Below are 24,203 nucleotides of genomic sequence, written 5' to 3'. Positions count from 1 at the left end.
TTGATCTATAAAAATTCTCTATACAACAATTGCAAAAGCTTTTCTACCTATTTACAATCTAATTTATTATCCGGTAGAAAAAGCAATCGTCGACGTTTCGGTCTCTATTCTTGCGTTTCCGAGACCATCCTCAGGACATAAAAAATCATATCTTGGGAGACCCTCAATCACGAAAATTCTGAATATGGTGGTAATGTGCGACACAGCATAAATCAAAATGATTGTATGTCTCTTAGTAGAATAACCTGTTTGAAGTCCTTATTCGCCTGACTTCATAGATGTATAGAAAAGGAATTGGGCAGATAAGATATCTAAAAAAATTGGTGAAAATCTCCTATCGTATTATTCTGGCGTTTGTAGTTAGAACGTTGAGTATCGCAGTCAGCTCTCAACAACTGAAATTAATTTGCTGCAGCCCGTCACTTCCAAGTCAGCTGAACTGACTTGGAAGTGACGGGCTGCAGCAAATTAATTTCAGTTGTTGAGAGCTGACTGCGATAGACTCAACGTTGTAACTACAAACGCCAGAATAATAAGATAGGAGATTTTCACCAATTTTTTTAGATATCTTATCTGCCCAATTCCTTTTCTATACATCTATGAAGTCAGGCGAATAAGGACTTCAAACAGGTTATTCTACTAAGAGACATACAATCATTTTGATTTATGCTGTGTCGCACATTACCACCATATTCAGAATTTTCGTGATTGAGGGTCTCCCAAGATATGATTTTTTTATGTCCTGAGGATGGTCTCGGAAACGCAAGAATAGAGACCGAAACGTCGACGATTGCTTTTTCTACCGGATAAGAAATTAGATTGTAAATAGGTAGAAAAGCTTTTGCAATTGTTGTATAGAGAATTTTTATAGATCAATTTATTTGTATGTTCTCTTACAACGTTGTTTATCTATCATGTACCCTTGTAACAAATATTAAATCCGAATACTCTTTCATATACACCCTTTCTCTTGCTCTCTTTTGTCTCAAAAAGATCACTGTTCAGTGACAAACAGAAATTAACTTAAAAAGACATTTGTCACAGTTGTTGTGCATTAACGGCATCAAATATATCAGGTCGTACAATTGTAGATATTTAAAATAATATTCGAAACATTAAGACAATTAAAACCCTTGAAGGTTCAATTACCATAACATGTCTGTAAACAGGCAGCTGCACTTCACAACATTTTCAACAAAGCACTGGTGGAGTGACAGCAGACAGAGGGTCTCAAGAACTGCAAGGTGCCCACCTGGAAACATTTAACTGTGTGCTTATCCCCCATGTCCTAAACTGGCCTTGGGTTTCATAAGGTGTACCATCAAAGCATCACTTCATCCCTCTCCTGGGAGAGCAGTCAGACTCATCATTGAAGATGAAAGAACTGATTGAATGGTTGAGCTCAACTGGAAGCTGCCCACTGGTCGCGATCTTGTTTTAGCTTTGAAGACCAGTTTGTATAAAGCTTTCCTAAAAGACTGACAGTTCAGATTCCTTTAATTGTAAAGTGGCTAAGAAGGAAAATGCCACCTACCAGTATGCATCTGTTCTGGGCATGTAGAACTGTAGATCTGTATACTTGTGCATAGATCGCCACCTGGTTTTGGGCTCGGATGTTTGCACTTTGTTTTGGTCCGACTCTACCTTCAAATAGTTTTTGGGCATATAGGGTGATGGTGGACTTTGTGAGAAACAGGAAAGATGTCCATGTGTGATGTATCCAAGTAAGACAGTACTGACACAAATAGAGGTATCTCATATACAAATCTACAGCTCTACATGCCAAGAACAGATGCATAATAGTAAGTAGCATTTTCCGTTCGAGGCATATGAGCTGTAGATCGTATACTTGTGCATAGACTATACAGCAGTTACCTCTTTAGCGGTGGCTACCTGTATCTGCTGCAGTGGTTTGAAAAAGTGCTCTTAATACAGACTGGCAAACACTAGCTTGTTTTGTTTGCACATCTACACAATAGTATTTTGTGAAAGTGTGTGGTTTAGACCAAGTTTCTGCTTTGCAGATGTCATCTAGGGGAAAGTTCCGTAAGAATGCCATAGGCCATAGAAGCCCCTAGTTTGCGTGTAGAATGCGCTCTAGGGGGAATGGATAACATACACTTTGTCTTTCGATAGCATATCTGAATGCACTTCACAATCCACCTGGCAATTCCAGCTTTTGATATAGGATTGCCTTTAAGTGGTGTTGAGAAAGATACAAAACCTTGTTTTGTTTTCCTAAACGTTTTTCTTCTTTCAATGTAGTAAAGGATAGCTCTTTTGATGTCAAGTGTAAGAAGAGCCCGTTCTGCTACTGTGTCTGGTTGAGGAAAAATAGACTGGCAGCTTAACAGACTGGTTAAGGTGGAAACCAGAAACTACTTTTGGTAGGAATTTGGGATTTGTCGTAAGAACCACTTTATTGTGATGTATTTTCAGAAATAGTTCTTGTACGGTAAATGCCTGGAGTTCACTAACTCTCCTGAGAAATGTGATTGCTATAAGAAAAGATATTTTCCATGTGAGAAATTGTAATTCACATTTATACAAAGATTGGGAACCCATGAGCCTGGTAAGAAAAATGTTGAGGTTCCACTGAGAAGGTGGAACTCTGGGAGGAATTATCATTTTAAGGCCTTACATGAATGCTTTGATGGAAGGTACCCTAAAGAGAGACAAGTGTTGCCTGTTTTGTAGGTAAGCAGCTATGGCGGCAAGATGTAATCGTATAGAAGTGTATGCCAGATTACATCTTTGTAGATGGAAGAGGTAACAAATAATGTTTTGTATTGAGGTATCTAGTGGACTGATTGCGTTATTGCAGTAAATCACAAACCTTTTCCATTTAGCTGCATAGCACGCTCTAGTGGTAGGATGTCTAGTTACTTTAATGATATTCATACAGTCTGGCGGGAGGTTGAGGTAACCAAACTAAGACTTCAGGAGCCGGATCGCTTGGTTCAGTTGAGCTGGATCCGGAAGCCTTATTTCTCCATGGGTCTGTGGGAGAAGCTTTGGTGAAAGGTACAACTTCTGATGTGGAACTACTGAGTTTCAGCAGGGTTATAAACCAGGTTTGTCATGCCCATGTGGGAGCAACTAGGATCATTATGAGAGACTGTTTGAGCTTGCCCACCAGTAAGGGAATGAGCAGGAGAGGCAGAAAAGTGTACGCAAATCTGCCTGAACAGTTCATCCATATTGCATTGCCTTTGGACAGTGGGTGTGGATACCTGGAGGCGAAGCTTGGGCATTTTGAGTTTAAATGTGTGGCGAAAAGGTCTATGTCTGGCTGGTGCCACATGTGAAAAAACGGATTAAGAACTTGCGGATCAAGTTCCCATTCGTGGATCTGCTGTCTGATGACTGAGCAGATCTGCAATCCGATTGTGTTGCCCTGGAAGATGTCCTGCTAGGAGTTATATTTTTGAGGAACGGCCCATCTCCATATGCTTTGTGCTAGGCGTGAAAGCTGCAGAGTGTGTGTCTCCCACTGTTTTTGTATATAGTACATTGCTGTCATATTGTCAGCCCAGACGAGGAAAGCGTAGCGAACGAGGTGTACTTGGAATGATTTCAGTGCAAGAAAATTCGCCAGTAATGAGGTGATTGATGTGGAGAGTTTTTTGCGGATGGGTCCACATACCCTGAATGGTGTGGTTTAGAAGATGAGCTTCCCAGCCGGTGTGCGATGCATCCGTTGTGAGCACTATCTGTTGAACCGGGTCTAGGAAACGGCCATCCTTTGGAAAGGTTTTGTGTGTTCCACCACTGCAGAGAGCGATGTGTACGGCTACCTACCAACACCAGATCTGTAAGCTGACCTTGAACCTGGTTCCACGGGCGTGCTAGACACTCCTGTAAGGGACACATTTGGAGTCTTACATGAGGTAAGATTAATATACAAGAGTACATCATTCCCATTACTTGTATAAACACTCGAGCTGGCAGTGAGTGTCGAGGTTGAAACCTTGTTATGAAAGTTTGCATGGTTGCCATCCTGACTGGATTGAGGTATACAAGGGCTTTAGAAGGATCTATTGTGGTGCCTAGATACAGTTAGGTGTGGGACGGTTGAATATGTGACTTGGTGAGGTTTATTGTGAATCCTAAGCGGTGCAGCAGCTGGAGTGTTTGGTGTGTGGTGCACACAATCGCTGCATGACTTGGCTTTTATAAGTCAGTCGTCGAGGTAAGGAAAAACATGAATGTGTTGTCTTCACAAGTGAGCAGCTACTACTGCAAGACATTTCGTGAAGACCCTGGGTGCGGTCGTTACCCCGAAGGGAAGCACTTTGAACTGATAGTGGTGACCGTCTAAGAGTGGTGGGAAGTCACTGTTTGTGTTAGGAGAGAAGCGGTTGTTATTACAGCGGCCTCTTCCTTTGGAGTTATTGCCTCTGCACCCCCTTCTAAAATATCCTTTGCTAAAGGACGTTTGAGTGGGGCATTTGTATGACAAAGTTGTCTTTACCAATGGTTTTGGAGGTGCCCCTATAAAAGGAGCGACAAAAGGAGCCCTTAGTTGTTGGTTACTGTAAGGCCCCCATAGATTTAGTGGTCAGTGTCTTTATTCACCTTTTACAAAGATGTGTCTACAGTAGTTGCGAATAGGTGTTCTTGATTAAAAGGCTAATTTAGAATTTGAGACTGCACCTCCTGTTTAAAAGGCTAATTTAGAATTTGAGACTGCACCTCCTGTTTAAAACCACATGTGCGTAGCCATGCGTGCCTGTGCAGTAAAATACTTGTGTTAACGGCACGAAATGCTGTGTCCGCAGCATCAAGAGCACATTTAATGGAGGTGTTGTCAATAAGCTTTCCCTCTTGTATGAGCTCATTAGCTTTTGCCTTGTATTGCTCTGGAAGATGGTGCATTAATGTCTCCAGTTCATTGTAATGCGCCCTATCGTACCTGGCTAGTAAAGCTTGGGCGTTAGCAATGCGCCATTAATGTGCCGCCTGTGATGCAACCAGTTTACCAGATGTGTCCAGTAATTTAGATTCTTTATCTGGCAGAGGGGCTTCAGCTGTTATCTGGAAGTTTGCCCGTTTACCGGCATTTGTAACCACTAGAGAATCTAGAAGGAGCTGCCCCTTGATATAAGGAGGATCATTTGGAGCTGCTTTATATTTCTCGTCAACCCTGGGGTCGAGAACTCTAGCCCTGACGGTCTTTAAATACATCAGGGAAGTGTTTAATCATACCCTTGAGCATACGTAAAGTACTTGTTGCCCTTTGTGGCCGTGTAAAAGTCTCTAGGAGAAAATCTTCGTCCGAAGGGTTGAGTGTAATTCTACCCCATGGTATTTGGCTGCTCTGTCTACGAGTTGCGCAAAGTGTATGTTGTCGTCTGGAAGGGATGGCTTAGATGAGTAAGAGTCTGGCTCAGGTACATCTGGGGCCTCATCAAAATACACCAATGGGTCAAGTGGTGGAATACTCTGGATTTAATCATCCTCTTGTGGGTCTCCACCCCCACCCCCCGCGCCCATCCCCCATCCCCAAGGCATCCTCATCCTGTGGTGGAGATGAAGGAGGTAGTGGAGAGTGTGCTGGAGAAAGTGGCACAGTTGGAAGTGCTGGAGGGGATGAGGAGGGTCTAAAGTTGACGTTGCCATGTCCTTTGTCTTTAGGGGTAGCTCAGGTGGTTCTGAGGAGTCTTGTTTTGAACCCGGTGGATCTGGGTGAAACAGTTCGGAGCCCGTGTCTTTCTTCGGCACTAAGGATTTTGTTTCCGAATGGTGCTTTGACTTAGTCTCTATAGCTTTAGGAGGGGTCTTGGTCACCTTATGCTTCGGTTGGGTTTTCTACTCCGATAATTTTCTTCGGTTCCAAAGTTTTATGGGATTTCTTCGGTCCGAGGGTTTGTTCTTGGCGTGTTTTGGTGTCCAAGATTCAGCATCGAAGCAGTCTTCAGTGCCAATGTATCGGGGTGTTACACTGTCTATTATGGACCTGTGTTTCGGTGCCAGAGATTGTTTGTCGGTACCGGTAAGTGGCTGGCTCGGTTTAGAGCTGCCAGAAGGCTTTACTTCAGGCTTCGGAGCCGGGCCCGAGGGCGGGGCATCCGAAGCTTTGTACTAGTGTGAACCTGACTTTTAAGTTGAAGGTGTTACCGGAGCCTTTCTTGAATTTTTGTTGGGGCAAGGGCATCGAGGTCAGTAGTCACGGTCCGTTGCCCTGGAGTAATCGCTTGGTCCTCGGCATCTGAGACGCTGATGAACTCATCTTCTGTTTGCTGTTGTTGTGGACCCTCGGGCTTGCATTGAAGATGTCGTCCAGTGCAAAGCCGTTGGTTGAGACATTATGGGACGTCGAGCCAGACTATCATGGATGGTCTTTTTCAATCGGAAGGAAGCACACCTCGCAGTCTTTATCCTCGTGTTCTGCAGAGAGGCAAAGGTTACAGACCTCGTGGAGATCAAGGTGTGGTAATTCGCACCACCACAGGGGGCATTTTTTAAATGGAGTTCTTTCCATTGACTGCAGGGCCTGATGGCGCCGGTGGGTCCAATGGCCCGCGCGAATGACCGGAATCGAAGTTGATTAATACTTTGGATGCGCGTCGAAAGGGAACGCTATCGAAACAATACCGTTGAGCGGTGAAGGGTTGCACGTCGAAGGGGTATAGAGTACGACACCGACCCGGAGTGCAGAAATTTACGTCCGAACCCGATGGCGGGAAAAAAACAATAAGAAGGGTGGAGTCGATGCCCATGTGCACTAGGATCCCAAGGAGGAGTCACCTATCTCGTGACTACAAAGAACTTCTTGCAAGACAAAAACAAAGAGCAACCATCCAAGCCCAAGTCTATGCACAAGTATACGATCTACAGCACATATGCCTCGAACAGTGGTGTTCTGTTGGCCTTTCCTTACAATGGAGTAAGTCTACACTGCAGCTGCCCTAACAAACAAATTCGAAAAGCTGCAAATAGATGAGCAGGTGCAGCAGCCTTTCTTGGACAGGAATAAGCTTCAAAAAGAGAAAATCAACAAAGGACTCCCCATTGAAAGTACAAACTCCTACTCCTCAGCTTGCTTGGGACCAGAATCCTAACCAGGTGCAAGGAGTCTTTTGATACTCCAAAGCCATTTGCATGAAAACTGGTAACTGCGATTAAGGCAGTCTCCTAGTGCAGATAGCAGCAAGCGTACTCTTTCAAAATCAGAACTGCTGCCAGGTCTTGCAGGATGAACCAACTTTTGGTCTACCATTAAGGGAAGATTTACTTATCATGCATTGCAAAAAAAGAAAATTACACAAAAAACAGTGTTTAAACAAACAGCTGGCCCACCAATAAAAAAGGCAACACCATTAATGCCAGCAGCTCTACTGAGTTAGAATTCGAATGGCCACCACCAAAAGGTAACAGTGCCATATTGTAATATGTGGGGGAAACATTTCCAGAGTGCTTTGGTAAGTCCTCAGCTGTTTTCAAGTTCTAGGGGAAATCGACTTTTGGTGAAGTACAGGAGCAGAGCCTGGGTCAGATGTATTGTACATAAAGGAAATGTAAAGGGGACCCCCGGCACCAATAACTTCGACCTCTGACTAAGCTTTGTCAGTGGGGAGCTGCTTATACCGGACAACTCTGTGCCGATCAGCTCTGTCAACACCCTCAGACGCATAGCCAAAATTGACAATAGGAGGTACTAGAGTGCTAATTTCTAGTATGGGACTTTTTTAGACGGGAAAAGAGACCATTCCACCGAATGGAAGTTGGAAGAGCCGTAAGGAATCAGGGTTTTGAGTATCCACCACGAAAGAGCATTACCGAACGTAAGTAACTTGTGCTACTGATTGATACTTCTAACAGCAGACTCCTCACCTTTAGAATAGATACCAAAGCAGTAACTTCCAAGGTAGGCCTTTGGGGTGGGCTCAGACCAAGAACTCCTGCAGGACCGAACAGAAGGGCCTAGTGAACGTGTACACTGCCACCCACATTGCAGCCGGACAGATGTCAACAACAGGCACACCACTTGCCAACACAGTGGTAGCATCTTTTGCCCTGATGGAACGAGCACTCTGTCCTTCCAGATGTTGCTTCTTGGTCAATGCATACCAGACCTTAATACAAAGGATTGCCCACCTTGACAAACTTCTCTTCTGAACTGACTTACCCATCTCTATGTAGAGTTATCTGGGCAAATTAGGGTATTTGGTGCAATTGATGTAAACGCTCAATGCTCTTCTGGGGATTCAACAGAGTGTTTCCTCCTCTGAGGCAAGGCGGGAAAAAAAAACGAAACAAAAAAAAAACATTGACAGACTAATGGATTGCCCAACATGAAAAGGCATGATGACTTTTCACCAGAACACCCTCGTCTTTAACTTGACTGGAAAATAGTCAATATGGAGACATTTTACCAAAGGGGCATTAAGTGCACTCGCATGACCAGGTGAAATGACTGAAGACTGCCTTACTCTTCGCAATTACTTCAGTGTCAGAAAACGTAACGGACCACTATGCTTTGGCTCAAATGGAGAACACGAGAGGAAAGTGAGGACCAAATTACGATCCCACTGGTAATGCACGAGGCATTGGAGGGAAGTGTGTGAACATTTTTACAAGCTTCATCAGAACAGGCAGGCTAAACAAAGATGGCTGCTCTGGATAACTCCAAACAGGCTGAAAGGGCCGACAACCTTTAATAGTGTCAACTGCCAGTCCTTGCTGGGCAAAAGATCGAACAAATAAACATCTGACTGTCCGTCTTCCAAATGTTCTAGGTTGCGTAATTCATACAAGGCTATTATTTTTGTCCCATAGATGAGATTCTGAAGAGGGGCACCACGCAGCAAGGAGACCATCTAAAAACGTACAAGGCAGAGCGAAAGCTGCCAACTGCTTCTCAATGCATGGAGGTGTATATTGCTTACAGCCAGGTGCAGGATCCAGTTTTGCTGCTGCAACAGAAGACCTTACTGAACTGGTAAACTGAAACAAGGACAAATGATCATGCCCAGAAGTTCGGGATAATACTTCCCCAGGATCCATAGGATACCTTGGGCCTGATCGTGACTGAGCTTTAGAAATCAGACAAGGGGCAGATTGGGTGTAAAGGCAGGTAGTAGTTCTGTGCTCCATTGTAGCCAAAATGAGTTTCCAAAAGAAAGCTATATTGGAAATTCCAGCACACAAAAGTGCTGTAATTGCACGCTCTTGGCAATGGCATACAGTTCCAACCAAGGTTCTCCCAATTGTTGGAAGACGTTGTGAACCAACTCTGGGTGTAACTACCATTTGTGATCCTCAAGGCGCAGTCGGCCGAGTTCCCCACCAACATTCAAAGAACCCACCAAGTTTTTCACGACCAGGGAGATACTCTGACATTTCAACCAACGTCACAGACAAAAAGCCACTTAGCAGAGGGCCGAGAACATCACTCTGCCCTGCATTGTGCTGTACTACTTGGCAGTGATGTTCACGAGAACGTGTAAAATACTGCCCCTTGATGGGCAGTAGGAAAGCCTTCAACACTAGGCTAATGGGCCACAACTCCAAACAGACTGATGAGTCATGTTTCTGCCATGGACCACAGTCCTACGACCTCTCTAGCATCTGTAAGCTCTGGTTGAGGCAGGGAAAGTGGTCTGCTGCCAGTGTAATTGCAGCTGAATAGCAACCACTGTAGATCTTCTGCAGTGCCCTCCGAAACCTGGATGGAATCTAATAGATACCATGCGGTTAGGCCCACTGAGAGTTTAGATTCCACAATAGAGCCCACATATGCCACCTAGCATTATCGATCAGCAGGAGACTTATAGCCCAAGAAGCCTCAGTCTCACTCTCACCGAGACCCAAGCTAAAATGTCAAAATCATAGCTCAGGTGTACTGAACTAATTGTGACAGAGGGAAGGCCTTGAACTACACCACATCCAGGATGGCACCTGTGAAAGGAAGTCTCTGCAAATGGTCAGGTGTGACTTCAGCATGTTGATTGTGAACCCCAACAATAATAAGAGGTTTACTGTCGTCTTGTGGACAGCTACAACAGACTGTGGGGAGCCACCATACAACCAATCAACAAAGAAAGGAAAAACTGGTATCCCAACTTCCAAAACGAATATGCTACTTACCAGTATGCATTTGTTCTTGGCATGTAGGGCTGCTGACATTCATATCTGTGCATAGATCGCCGCCTAGTGTTGGGTCCGGATGATTGCACATTGTTGTCCTGGAAGAGTCTTCGAAGTATCACGAGATAGGTGGCTCCTCCCCTGGACTACAGTGCGCATGGGCATCGACTCCATCCTCAGATTGTCTTTAGCCATTGTGGCCAAGATGGAGTGAAACAAAGTGAATGATGACCATGCTAGAAGTATATGAGAATTCTGCAGCTGCTACAGGCGCCGGGGAGGAGGGCGGGCAATATGAATGTCAGCAGCCCTACATGCCAAGAACAGATAAGTAGCATATTCGGTTCGAGGCATGTGGGCTGCTGAATTCATATCTGTGCATAGAATACATAGCAGTCCCTCCATTAACTGCGGCCGCCCGTGCCAGCTGCAGCAGTCTGGAAAAGTGTTTTCAGAACAGCCTGCCCTACAGCTGCCTGCTGTTTGGAGTGCACATCAACACAATAATGCTTTGTAAATGTGTGTGGTAGACCATGTGGCTGCTCTACATATGTCTTCCAAAGGAATATTTCCATGGAAAGCCATGGAGGCCCCCAACTTTCTGGTGGAGTGGGCCCTTGGTGGAATGGTGAGAGTACGTTTGGCTTTCAGATAGCAGATCTGAATAAATTTAACGATCCACCTAGCTATACCAGCTTTGGAAATGGGGTTACCTTTGTGTTGTGGCGCAAAGGCAACAAAGTTGTTTAGTTTTCCTAAAATCCTTGGTACCATCAATGTAATACATCAGGGCCCTTTTGACGTCAAGGGTGTGGAGCATTCTCCCCGCCAATGACTCAGGATTTTGGAAGAACACAGGTAATTCGATAGTTTGCTTAATATGGAATTGAGATACTACTTTAGGAAGGAATTTAGGGTTAGTGCGAAGCACCACCCTTTTAGAATGAATTTGAATAAATGGCTCTTGGATAGTTAGTGCCTGGAGCTCACTAACTCGTCGCAGCGATGTAATCGCTATCAGGAAAGCTACTTTCCATGTCAAGAATTGAATCTTGCAGGAATGCAGTGGCTCAAAGGGGGGACCCATCAGCCTGGTGAGGACCACATTGAGGTTCCACTCCGGAGCTGCGGAGTCCGGAGGAATGACTCGCTTGAGCCCTTCTAGAAAGGCTTTAATGGCAGGCAAAGTGAGAGGTGCCGCCTGTTTTGGAGACAAGCAGCCATTGCAGATAGATGAATGCGAATGGAAGCATAGGCCAAATTACATTTGTACAGATGGAAAAGATAACAAATGATGTTCTGAATAGAGGCATCTAGCGGGTCAATGTTGTAGGTTGCACAGTAAATGACAAACCGCTTCCACTTCGCCGCGTAGCATGCTCGTGTGGTGGGCTTCCTTGCCTCCCGGATGATGTCCATGCAGTCAGGAGGCAAATTTAGGTAGCCAAACTCTAAGACCTCAGGAGCCAGATCGCCAGGTTGAGCTGTTGCGGATCTGGATGCTGAATGTCGCCATGGCTCTGCGTCAGAAGGCTGGGTGTGAGGCGTAGCCTTTGATGCGGTACCAAGGACAGTTCCAGAAACGTGGTGTACCATGGTTGGAGAGCCCACGTTGGAGCAACCAGGATGAGAGTCATCGAGAGCTGCCTGAGCTTGCGTGCCACCAGCGGTATCAGAGGTGCCGGGGGAAAAGCGTACTCAAATTTGCCTGACCAGTTCATCAATATCTCATTGCCCTGCGACTGTGGGTGTGGAAACCTGGCGGCGAAGCTTTGGCATTTTGCGTTCTCCCTTGTGGCGAACAGGTCTATCTCTGGATGACCCCACTTTTGGAAGTACGGGTGGAGTACTGATGGATGTATCTCCCACTCGTGCATTTGGTGGCTGTACCTGCTGAGCAGGTCCGCCATCTGATTGTCCTTGCCCCGGAGGTGTTCTGCCATGAGGAATATGTTCCTCTGAATGGCCCACTTCCACATGCTCTGAGCCAGATGATACAGCTGCGGAGAGTGGGTACCTCCCTGCTTCTGAATGTAGGACATGGCTGTCATGTTGTCTGTCCGGATCAACATGACCTTGTTGCACCGATGTACTTTGAAAGCCTTTCGCGCCATGAAGATCGCCATCAGTTCCAGAACATTGATGTGCATCTTCCGTTGCTGTTGCGTCCATAGTCCCTGCACAGTGTAATGGAGTACATGAGCTCCCCATCCCTGGAGAGAAGCGTCCGTTGTCAGGATAATCTGTGGCACAGGCTCTTGGAACTGTCGGCCCTTGCAAAGGTTTCGTGGATTCCACCAACGCAGAGAGTTGTATGCCCGACTGCTCACCAACACCAAGTCTTTCAACTGCCCGTGAGCCTGAGTCCACAGCCGTGCTAGACACTCCTGAAGCGGACGCATATGTAGTCTCACGTGCGGGACTATGGAGATGCAGGAGGCCATCATGCCTATCAACTGCATGAACACTCTCACTGGAAGCGAGTGTTGGGGCTTGAACCGTTGTATCAGCGATTGAATGCTGCTGACCCTCACTGAATTTGGCTGTGCTGTGGCTGCCAGAGTGTTTATCGTCGCACCCAGATACTGCCCTATGTGGGCGGGCTGGAGGTGGGACTTTGGGTAATTCAGTGAGAGTCCCAGGTCATGAAGGAGGTGAATGGTGTGCGACACGTGAGTGGCACACTGCTGGGCTGACTTCGCCTGGATGAGCCAGTCGTCCAGATAAGAGTAGACGTGAATGTTCAGTCTCCTTAGGTGTGCCGCCACCGTCGCCAGGCACTTTGTAAACACTCTGGGTGCTGTGGTGACTCCGAAAGGCAAAACCTTGAACTGGTAGTGTTGGTTTTGGATGGTGAACCGGAGGTATTTTCGGTGTGACGGGTGCAGCGGAATGTGAAAATACGCATCCTTTAGGTCTAAAGTTGCGAGAAAATCCCCCTGACTGAGCAACAGGAGCACTTGCTGCAGGGTCAGCATATGGAAGTGCTCAGATAGGATGTACTGGTTGAGGGGCCTGAGGTCTAGTGTGGGTCTGAGGGACCCATCCTTTTTTGGTATCAAAAAGTACAGGGAGTAGACTCCTGTGCCTCTTTCTTCCACAGGCATGAGCTCTAATGCCCCTTTTTGCAGCATGACGAGGACCTCTTGCTGCAAAAAGTGCAAATGCTCGGCGGACATAGGACGGTGTCTTGGGGGTATGTTGGGTGGAGTGGATGTTAACTCCAGACAATAACCGTACTGTATAAGCGGTCTGACCCACCTGTCTGTGGTGATGGTCCTCCAGACCGGCAGGAACTGCTGAAGTCTCCCCCGACCGGTGTTGTGTGGTTGGGGGGCAGTGACAAGGCGTCACTGTTTGCTGGTGGCAGAGGATCTGGAGTTGTTTCCACGACCCCTGCCCTTGGCGCCGTTTCCACGATATCCACCTCGACTTTTGTTGGTGTATGTGGACTGCGTGTTGCCTTTGTAGTACTGCGTGGTTTGGGAGAGCTGGCCTCTGGAAACGCCTCTAGTGCTTGAGCGACGAAAAGACCCACCCCTGAATTGCTGGGACTGTAAGGCACCCATGGACTTGGCAGTTTCAGTGTCCTTCTTAATTTTTTCTAAGGTGGTGTCAACCTCTGGGCCAAACAGGTGATCTGGATTGACTGTTTGATTAAGGATGGTGGTCTGTATCTCTGGCTTAAATCCAGAGATTCTCAGCCAGGCATGTCGTCTCAGCATGACACTAGTGTTGACAGCCCTGGCTGCGGTGTCAGCCGCGTCCAGTGCACATTTAATTGAAGCATTAGAGATCACCTTCCCCTCTTGAATAAGCATCTCAGCTGCCTCCTTGTATTCATCTGGCAGGTGTTGCAACAGGGTCTCCAGTGTGTCATAGTGTTCCCCGTCATACCTCGCTAGAAGCGCTTGCGTATTGGAAATGCACCAGATGTTGGCCGCTTGTGCTGCCACTCTTTTCCCGGATGTCTCAAACACCTTCGATTCCTTGTCTGGGGGAGGAGCATCACCCGTTGTCTGAGAATTAGCCCTCTTCCGGGCATTCGAGACGACAAGAGAGTCCAGAGGCAACTGTCTCTTAATGTAGGTAGGATCAGTAGGTGCTGGCTTATACTTTCTCAATACTAGGGTTTATCACCCTTGCTCTGGTAGGCTCCTTAAAGATCTCTCCAGCATGTTTTAAGACACCTTTTAACGTAGGTAGAGTCTTGACAGTCCTCTCCGAGACTGAAAAGGTATCAAAAAGGAAATAGACTACAATAGGGTCAGCATGGAGTTGGACGTTGTGATTTTTAGCTGCCCGTTCAATGAGGGAATTGAATGCTGCTGAATCCTCTGTAGGAGAAGTCTTCACAGAATAGAGGAGTGTCTTGTCCAGAATGAGGATCACCTGGGTCAGCACCAGCAGCCCAGGGTTCATTGGTATCATCAGGGTCTGTATAGACAGGATAGCTGTACTCATCATCGCCCTCCCCAGCGTCCACATCAGAGTAAGTGGGCGAGACATCATGAGTCTGTGGAGAAATTGGTTCCACAAGGACAGGAGTGTTAGCAGAGTCCTTTCTTTTTAGAGGAATCTTGTAGGACTCCATTGGTTGTTCCGGGGCAATTTTTCGCTTGTGGAGGGAAAGTCTGCCCGTTTCAGCATCAATGAAATGTTCTTGTTGCTCGTCTACCGAAGATTGCCGATGCTTCAAGGTGGACACCACCGTCGACTACTTTGGCACCGAGGACACCTTCGCGGGGACGCTGGCGACCGTTTTAGGGGTGAAAACCTTCGGCGGCAACGTGAAGTGAATGAGCGTCGACGCCTTGTGAGGTTTCTCAACCGGCTTCGAAGGTGGAGGATCCCTTGGTCCGACCGCTGAGCCCTTCTCCTTGATGTGCTGTAGGGAGTCCGTCACCTGGTCGGTGAAAGCGGCGGACGGGCGCGCCGAGTCGACGGGATCCCTCGAGGCCCCACTAGGAGTGGACTCTCGGGGTGCGCCGCTTTTGGCCTAGTCATGTTGACGCGGAGTCTCGAGAACCTTCGGGTCACCGAGTCCTTTGATGGTGTCAACCGCCTTCGGCGCCGACCTATTCGGCTCGACCACCTTGACTTTAGTCTTCGGTGTGGCAGACTTCGTCTCGACGCCCTTGACTTGAGCCTTCGGATCGACAACACCCTTCTGCTTCTTCGGCGCCGAGGGCTCCGATGCCTTGGATCCAACCAAAGTAATGTGCACTTTCAGTTTCGAAGCGGGCACCAGTGCTGCTTCTTGCGTCGAGACCGTAGGTTTCACTTTCGGTTTCGATTTACCAGGGTGTGGCTCAACAGCAATGTCCGTGGCCGAGCCCGAAGGCTGGGCCGTAGAACCCATCGTAAGATCTTGGGTAAGGCCTAATGGCGATCCCTCGACCTGAGCCTTATGAATTGGCTCGGCCCCAGTGTCAGTGCGAGGTAGCTCATCGTCCGAGCTATCCTCCATGGCCCTGAAGGCCCAGTCGTCCCCTACCTCGTCGACGACTTCAGCCTCGAACATTTCGGCGTCCGCGTCGTAGTCTTAGTCGACGTCTGACGCGGGATTAGACCGGTTGTCACCAATGTCCCGGTTAGCTTCTTCCTAGACATCCCCGGCATCGAAAATGTCCGCAGGCGCCGGTGCAGAGTGCTGGGCCTCCTGGCGCGCAGCGCGTCGATGCTTAAGCGTCTTCTTGGACCTGAAGCGGGAACAAGCCATGCAACTGGCTTCATCATGGTCCGGCGACAGACACTTGTTGCACACCGGGTGGACGTCGATGCAGGGATACTTTGAGTTGCATACGGGACATCTCTTGAACAGACTTCGTTCCATGATGAACAGTCGATAGGGTCTTAGGCATCGACTGGGCCCTCCGCGCCGAAAGCACGCGGGTGTATGGAATCCGGCTCGAAACCGAGCTGGAAGAGTTAGGCACCGAACGTAAGACTATACCGACGAAGAAACTAAAGACCTTTTGGTATTAAGAAAAGCTCTTTATCGATTCCGACTAGAGGGAACCCAAACACATCCGAACCCAATGGCGGAAAAAAACAATCTGAGGATGGAGTCGATGCCCATGCGCACTGTAGTCCAGGGGAGGAGCCACCTATCTCGCGATACTTGGAAGACTCTTCCAGGACAACAATGTGCAATCATCTGGACCCAACACTAGGCAGCGATCTATGCACAGATATGAATTCAGCAGCCCACATGCCTCAAACCTTAGGGTTAGTGCGAAGCACCACCCCGTTGGAGTGAATCTGTATGAATGGCTCTTGGATAGTTAGTGCCTGGAGTTCACCAACGCGTCGCAGCAATGTGATCGCTATCAGGAAAGCCACTTTCCACGTCAAGAACTGAATCTCGCATGAGTGTAGAGGCTCAAAAGGTGGACCCATCAGTCTGGTGAGGACCACATTCAGGTTCCATTCGGAGCTGGTGGGGTCCGGGGAGGAATGACTCGTTTGAGTCCTTCCAGAAAGGCTTTGATGGCAGACACTCTGAAAAGTGAGAGATGCAGCCTGTTTTGTAGATAAGCTGCTATTGCGGACAAATTTATACGAATGGAAGCATAGGCCAGATTGCATTTGTATAGATGTAACATAGCAAATTATGTTGCGAGTAGATGCGTCTAGTGGGTTGATGTTGTGGTCTGCACAATAAAATGACAAACTGCTTCCATTTTGCCGCATAGCATGCTCTGGTGGTGGGATTTCTTGCCTCTTATGATATCCATACAGTCGGGAGGCAAGTTGAGGTAGCCAAATTCTAAGACCTCAGAAGCCAGATCGCCAGGTTGAGCGGTTGCGGATCTGGATGCTGAATGTCGCCATGGCTCTGCATCAAAAGCCTGGGTGTGAGGTGCAGCCTTTGATGCGGTACCACGGATAGTTCTAGAAACGTGGTGTACCATGGTTGGCGTGCCCACGTCGGAGCAACCAGGAGGAGTGTCAGAGTGTTGCTTCAGATTGTGTGCCACCAGCGGTATTAGAGGTGCTGGGGGAAAAGCGTACGCAAATATGCCTGACCAATTCATCCATATCGCATTGCCCTGCGACTGTGGGTGTGGAAACCTGGGGGCAACGCTTTGGCATTTGGCGTTTTCCTTTGTGGCGAACAGGTCTATCTCTGGATGACCCCACTTTTGGAAGTACGGGTGGAGTACTGATGGATGTATCTCCCACTCGTGCATTTGGTGGCTGTGCCTGCTGAGCAGGTCCGCCATCTGATTGTCCTTGCCCGGGAGGTGTTCCGCCATGAGGAAGATGTTCCTCTGAATGGCCCACTTCCACATGCTCTGAGCCAGATGAGACAACTGTGGGGAGAGTGTACCTCCCTGCTTCTGAATGTAGTACATGGCCGTCATGTTGTCCGTCCGGATCAACACGACCTTGTTGCACAGATGTACTTTGAATGCTTTCATCGCTATGAAGATAGCCATCAGTTCTAGAAGGTTGATGTGCATCTTCTTTTGCTGCATTGTCCATAGTCCCTGCACTGTAGTGGAGTACATGAGCTCCCCATCCCTGGAGAGATGCGTCCATTGTCAGAATGATCTGTGGCACAGGCTCCTGGAACGGTTGGCCCCTGCAAAGGTTTTGTGGATTCCACCAATGCAGAGAGTTGTATGCACGACCGGTCTTCAACTGTCCGTGAGCCCGATTCCATCGACGTGCCAAGCACTCCTGAAGCGGACGCATATGTAGTCTCTCGTGCGGGACTATGGAGATGCAGGAGGCCATCATGCCCATCAACTGCATGAACACTCGTGCCGGAAGAGTGTTGCGGACTGAATTTTTGTATCAGCAATTGAATGCGGTTGATCCTCACTGAATTCGGCTGTGCTATGGCTGCCAGAGTATCTATTGTCGCGCCCAGATACTGCCGTACGTGGGCAGGCTGAAGGTGGGACTTTGGATAATTCAGTGAGAATCCCAGATCGTGAAGAAGGTGAATGGTGTGGGACATGTGGGCGGCACACTGCTTGGCCGACTTTGCTTGGATAAGCCAGTCGTCCAGATAAGGGTAGACGTGAACGTTCTGTCTCCGTAGGTGTGCAGCCACTGTCGCCAGGCACTTTGTAAACACCCTGGGTGCCGTCGTCACTCCAAAAGGGAGGACCTTGAATTGATAATGCGGATTCTGAATGGTGAACCGGAGGTATTTTCTGTGTGACGGGTGTAGCGGAATATGGAAATATGCATCCTTCAGATTCAATGTTGCGAGGAAATCTGACTGAGTAACGGTAGAACCTGCTGCAATGTTAGCATGTGAAAGTGTTCTGATAGAATGTACTGGTTACGGGTCTGAGGTAGAGTATGGGTCTGAGGGACCAGTCCTTTTTTGGGATTAAGAAGTACAGCGAGTACACTCCTGTACCTCTTTCTTCCACAGGCACGAGTTCGATCGCTCCTTTTTGCAGCAGGACGAGTACCTCCTGCTGCAATAAGTGCAAATGCTCTGTCAACATAGGACGGTGTCTTGGGGGTATGTTGGGTGGTGTGGATGTTAACTCCAGACAATAACCGTACTGGATAAGCTTCCTGACCCACCTGTCTGTAGTGATGGATTTCCAGACTGGCAGGAACCGTTGTAGTCTCCCCCCGACCGGTGTTGTATGGTCGGGGGCAGTGACAAGGCGTCACGGTTTGTTAGTGGCGGAGGATCGGGAGCTGTTGTTTCCACGACCTCTGCCCTTGGCGCTGTTTCCACAATATCCACCTCTACCTTGTTTGGTGTAGGTGGTTTGTGCCCCACCTTTACTGTACTGTGTTTGCTGGGACAGCTGGCCTCTGGAAACTCCTCTATTGTTTGAGCGACGAAAAGAACCACCCCTGAACTGCTGCGACTGGAGAGCCCCCATAGACTTTGCAGTCAGTGTCCTTTTTGATCTTTTCCAAGGTGGTGTCCACCTCTGGTCCAAATAAGTGATCAGGGTTTACAGGCTGATTTAGTATGGTGGTTTGTATCTCTGGCTTGAAACCGGAGATTCTCAGCCAGGCATGTCCTCGCAACATCACGCTTGTGTTAATGGCTCTGGCTGCGGTGTCTGCTGCGTCCAGTGCACACTGGATAGATGCATTTGATATAAGCTTCCCTTCCTGTATGAGCATCTCTGCTGCCTCCTTATATTCATCTGGCAAGTGTTGTAACAGGGACTCAAGTGTATCGTAATGGGCCCTGTCATATCTGTCTAAGAGTGCCTGAGTGTTGGAAATGCGCCAGATATTGGCCGCTTGAGCTGCCACCCTCTTCCCTGATGCTTCTAGCACTTTAGATTCTTTGTCCGGGGGAGGAGCATCACCCGTTTGGGAGTTTGCCCTCTTCTGGGCATTGGAAACAACCAGAGAGTCCAACGGCAACTGTCCCTTGATGTAGGTAGGGTCCCCAGGCTTGTACTTTTTCTCAATTCTGGGGTTTATCACCCTGGCCCTCGTGGTCTCTTTAAAAATGTCCCCAGCATGTTTTAAGACACCCTTTAGCATTGGCAGAGTCTTGACAGTTCTCTCTGAGGTGGAAAAGGTGTCAAAACAAAAAAATCTGCTTCAATAGGGTCAGCATGGAGCTGGACATCATGATTTTTGGCTGCCCTTTCAATAAGTGCATTAAACGCCGCCGAGTCTTCAGTAGGCGAGGTTTTTACAGCATACACATGACTGTCTGGGGCAGTGTGTGGCTCTCCTGGGTCAGCAGCGCCCAGGGTTCATTGTGATCTTCAGGATCAGTGTCTATAGGATAATTGTATTCCTCATTGTCACCTTCCCCTGTCTCCACATCCGAGTAAGTGGGCGAGAGAGGAGCAGTGTCTTGGCCATGTGGTGTTATAGGTTCGACAAGAATGGGTGATCTAGTCGAATCCTTTTTCAATGGAATTTTATATGACTCCATGGGCTGTTCCGGGGCGATCTTTCGTTTGTAAATTGAACGTCTACCCGTGTCTGCGTCGATGAATTGTTCCGACTGCTCTTCACGCGGAGGCTGTCAATGCTTCGTGACCACTACAGCAGTTGTGGGCTTCGGCCCCGTGGACACCTTCTTGGACGCTTCGACTGCCGTCTTAGGGGCGTACGCCTTAGGTACCACTTTCGGCGGCAGCGTGAACTGGATGGGCGCCGACGATTTTTGAGGTTTTCCTGGCAGGCTTCGTTGGTGGAGTATCCTTCGGTCCGACAGTCGAAGCCTTTTCCTTAATTCATTTCAGCGATTCCGACACCTGCTTGGAAAAGGAGGCAGACGGCTGCGTCGACTCGACTAGTTCCTTCGAGCCACCGCCAGGTGTGGAATCGAGGTACGCACCGCTTTTAGCCTTGTTTGGTCGACGCGTAGGACGAGAACCTTCTGAGCTCCGAGTCCTTTGTCTGTGTCGACGGCCTTCAGCGCAGATTTTTTTCGGGTCGACGTCCTTGACCAGTTTTTTCGGTGTCCCAGATTTCGGCTCGACACCCTTTAGCGACCTCACCGGGTCAACAACACCTTTATGCTTCGTCGGTGCAGATAGTTCAGAGGACTTAGAGCCGACCAAAGCAATACGCCTAGTAAGGCCATGTGGCGATCACTCAGCCTGAGCCTTAAGTGTCTCGGTCTCGCCCCCCGTACCAACGGTCGGGCCTAGCTCCTCGCCCGAGCTATCTTCCCTGGCCCCAAAGGCCCCATCGTCGTCTCCTACCTCGTCGACGTCTTCATTATTGACCATTTCAATATCAGCGTTGTAACTGGAGTCGATCTCCGATGCAGGATCAGACAGGGTCTCTCGAACTTCCTGCTAGACTCCCTCATTCCCCTCGGTATCGAAAATGTTCACCGGGTCAGGTGCTGTCTGCTGGGCCTCCTTGCACGCTGCGCGTCGAAGTCGAATCGTCTTCTTGGATCGGAAACAAGAACAAGCCATACAGCTGGTTTCATCGGGATACGGAGACAGGCACTTGTTGCACACCGGGTGGACGTCGATGTGAGGATATTTAGAGTTGCACACAGGACATCTCTTGAATGGGCTCCGTTCCATGATGGTACGTCGATAAGGCCTCTGTCGTCGACCGGGCCTTCAGTGCCGAAAAGCCACACGGCTCCTCTGAATGTCCGGCTCGGGAACTGAGCTGGAACAAGAACTGGGCACCGTTCGCAAGACAATACCGACGATAACTAAAGGCCTTTTGGCCAAAAAGAAAGTTTATCGATTCCGAACTAGAGTTAACAAATCTGCATCCGAACCCAGAGGCGGAAAAAAACAATCTGAGGATGGAGTGGATGCCCATGCTCACTGTAGTCCAGGGGAGGAGCCACCTATCTTGTGATTCTTCGAAGACTCTTCCAGGACAACAATGTGCGATCATCCGGATCCAACACTAGGCGGCGATCTATGCACAGATATGAATTCAGCAGCCCACATGCCTCGAACCTACATTCTTCCTCTTCAAAGGAATATGATAAAGTCTGTCTTCTGACAGAGGTTTGCGCTTCTGAGGCGGTTTAGTAGGGACATGTCCTGTATCAATATACAGTTCCTTCTGTTTTGGGTCCATTTTGGGTGTTAGGACTTCAAAAATCAGATCCTGTTGCTTTGAAGGAATATTTTTCGGTTTCAGCACCAAGGACTTAGGTGCCGGGATGGAATGGCTTTCAGGTCGGTAGCAGTCTTTGATTTCAGTTGCAAGTATTTTGGCTCCAAAGCGGTATTCGGCTTGGCGCCTGAAGGTTTTGTCTCAGTGCCTGACTCAATCTTAAGCGATCCAGCTGATCACCGCGTTTTTTTTTTGCCTTGCCAGAGGGCTGGGCGTCAAACATCTGACTGTGGTCCATAGGAGAGGGTGGAACCAAAGCCTTTTGCTAGGGCCGATTTGGATTTTGTGGCAAGGAGTGCTCGGTACTCACAGGACGGGGACCTCTAGGTAAGTAGACTTCCATCTTGGAAGTCGATTCAGGAATAGATGCAATTTCTTCTTGCTCTTGCTCAGCCCCTTGTGCATCGAATTCGGGCTCGGATCCTTCAACGAAAATGTCCGGCGTGTATTCAACTTTTTGGCTCTGCATTTCACAACGTCGAGCAAGACGATCGAAGAGCGTTTTGTTCAATCGAAATGATCTGCACACGTCACAGTCTTGTTCGTTGTGCTCCGGAGACGAGCACAAGTTGCACACTTTATGAGAGTCGGTGCGCGGATACTTCGTGTGGCACAGAGGCCAGAATTTGAATTGAGTCCGTCCAATCGACTGCGAGGTGGACTGACTCAAAGTTTCCCGATCAAAATCGAGGTTTCCTCGATGGATACGATAAGCGGAGAAGTGGGATATGCGTTCAAAACAATACAGACGCAGGTATAGTTACTGCGCACCGAGGGGAACCCAAAGAACGGTTTCGAACCGGAGCGCAGCAACACACGTCCAACCCAGATGGCAGAAACAATGGAGTCTATGCCCATGTGCACTATCAACGAACGATGAGTCACCTACCTTGTAATAGAAAACACTTCTTCGAAGAAAATCAACTTGCAAATATCTGGACCAAACACTAGATGGCAGGAGTATGCAAAGTATACGATTCACAGTTCAAATGCCTCGAACATAAAGTACCTCAAAATTCAAGTTGGCTGGATTCCAGACAATGGTGCAGTGAAGTAAGATTATTAAAGGGAAGGTACAAAAAGGGGTGTGAAAATGTAGCTCCCTGATTACATGCAGGAGTTGTAGCCGTTGGCCTGCCAATATTTATTAATACTAAACCGAACATCTGAGTTCGCAATATTTCCTTCTTGGATTTGCACTCTACATCTTCCTCTACACCTCCAGAATTCTGTAATGTTGTCATCTACTCATCACTGAGCTCTCTTCTACCACTGAGCGGACGCCCTGTCTCCATTGTTATGCCAGGGAGAGTGCACACTCCTACAATCAGCTATCTCCATCTTACAAAGCAGGCTGACCTCCTGAACGTGGTCATCTGACACTTTACAGCTAGTATGTGGCTTCTAAGTGCTGCAATTCCACACTCCGCGGCTACATTATTGCCTCTGAAAGATGGCGTGTGATGCTTACACACGATGAAGATCTTTAATGCTGCAGTTCCCTGAACTCAAATATTCTGAACATTGTGCCGGCGTCCATTATTAGTCCTCTGCTTGCTGAATTTTACTTTACTAGGTAGCAAAATTATCTTACATCACTTATCACAGAAATACTGGTAATGTGCAAAAGATAACACGCTAAACCAAGGTGCCATCTCCTTTCCTCCCTAATTGGATTTACTTCCACAACTACTAACTGAACAAGAAATCAAGCCATATTGAAGATGTCCAATTTTAATTTAGAAAAGCAAACGTGTGCCCAGATGAAGCAGTCAGTGTGGTCTCCTTTCACAGCCCTGGATCCCTGGAATAATGCGGTTCAGCACTGCACAAGATTCATACCATTCAACAAGGAATGCACCCACTGGTTAAGAGAGCACCAAGCCTTGGATGTCATCTGTAGCTAGTCTGGTAACTTAAGCCCACTTACCTGGGTCAGCGTTGAGTCCCCACATGCTTTCCTCGCATCCTACAAGAAAAGGAGAGAAAGGTGAAGCCGTTCTTGAGAAAGACCAATCATATTTGTGCAAACACAGAACTAAAGCAGTAGCAGAACCCACATTTCAGAGCATTCCTAAGGCCTCAGCTTGGTTGGCTTGAGTGCCCAATTAATTTAAAGCACATTTCAGCTACAAACATTCACTGGTTGCTTAATTAATATTTCTTATCCACTGATAACACATTCGTCAGAACATTTCAGAACAAGTTGTTCACTCTACAACAAAGTGATGCAGATAAAAACTGTTACAGAACATCCAATGCTAAAGTTACAAATAAAGCCCCTTCCTAAAGACGTAAATCCGCATGCTCTCATCAAAGCAACTACAATTGACCTGCAATCACCCCAATACCCTTTCCCCGTGCCCTAGATCATCACTGTGCTGTAAGCAGTGACTTCAAGGAGTAGGTTTCCAAGCAGGGAATCAGATTCTTCACAGACAAATCTGTTGGCCAATTATATTGTACTCCACATTGGTAAACACACAGGCTTGCTCATCTCAAGCACCAAAGCTTCCTTTTTAAGTCAAGTAGAGGATGCAATTTTTTAG

At 47.8% G+C, this 24,203-nt stretch overlaps 1 protein-coding gene across 1 annotated transcript in view; it reads right to left on the bottom strand.

Moving 5' to 3' along the window:
- LOC147668177 (guanine nucleotide-binding protein G(I)/G(S)/G(T) subunit beta-2) overlaps nt 1-24,203 on the bottom strand; it is a 109,898-nt gene that overhangs the window by 67,733 nt on the left and 17,962 nt on the right. The window contains exon 2 of the mRNA XM_086948724.1: nt 23,585-23,623. Within this exon, the coding sequence (XP_086804850.1) occupies nt 23,585-23,623 (39 nt within the window). The remainder of the gene's footprint in view (nt 1-23,584; nt 23,624-24,203) is intronic.

This window comes from Lissotriton vulgaris, unplaced genomic scaffold, assembly GCF_964263255.1.
Source record: "Lissotriton vulgaris unplaced genomic scaffold, aLisVul1.2 SCAFFOLD_2553, whole genome shotgun sequence".
In the NCBI taxonomy this organism is placed as follows: Eukaryota; Metazoa; Chordata; class Amphibia; order Caudata; family Salamandridae; genus Lissotriton; species Lissotriton vulgaris.
Note: the sequence above shows the minus strand (reverse complement) of the source record. Positions and strands in the feature narration are given on the sequence as shown.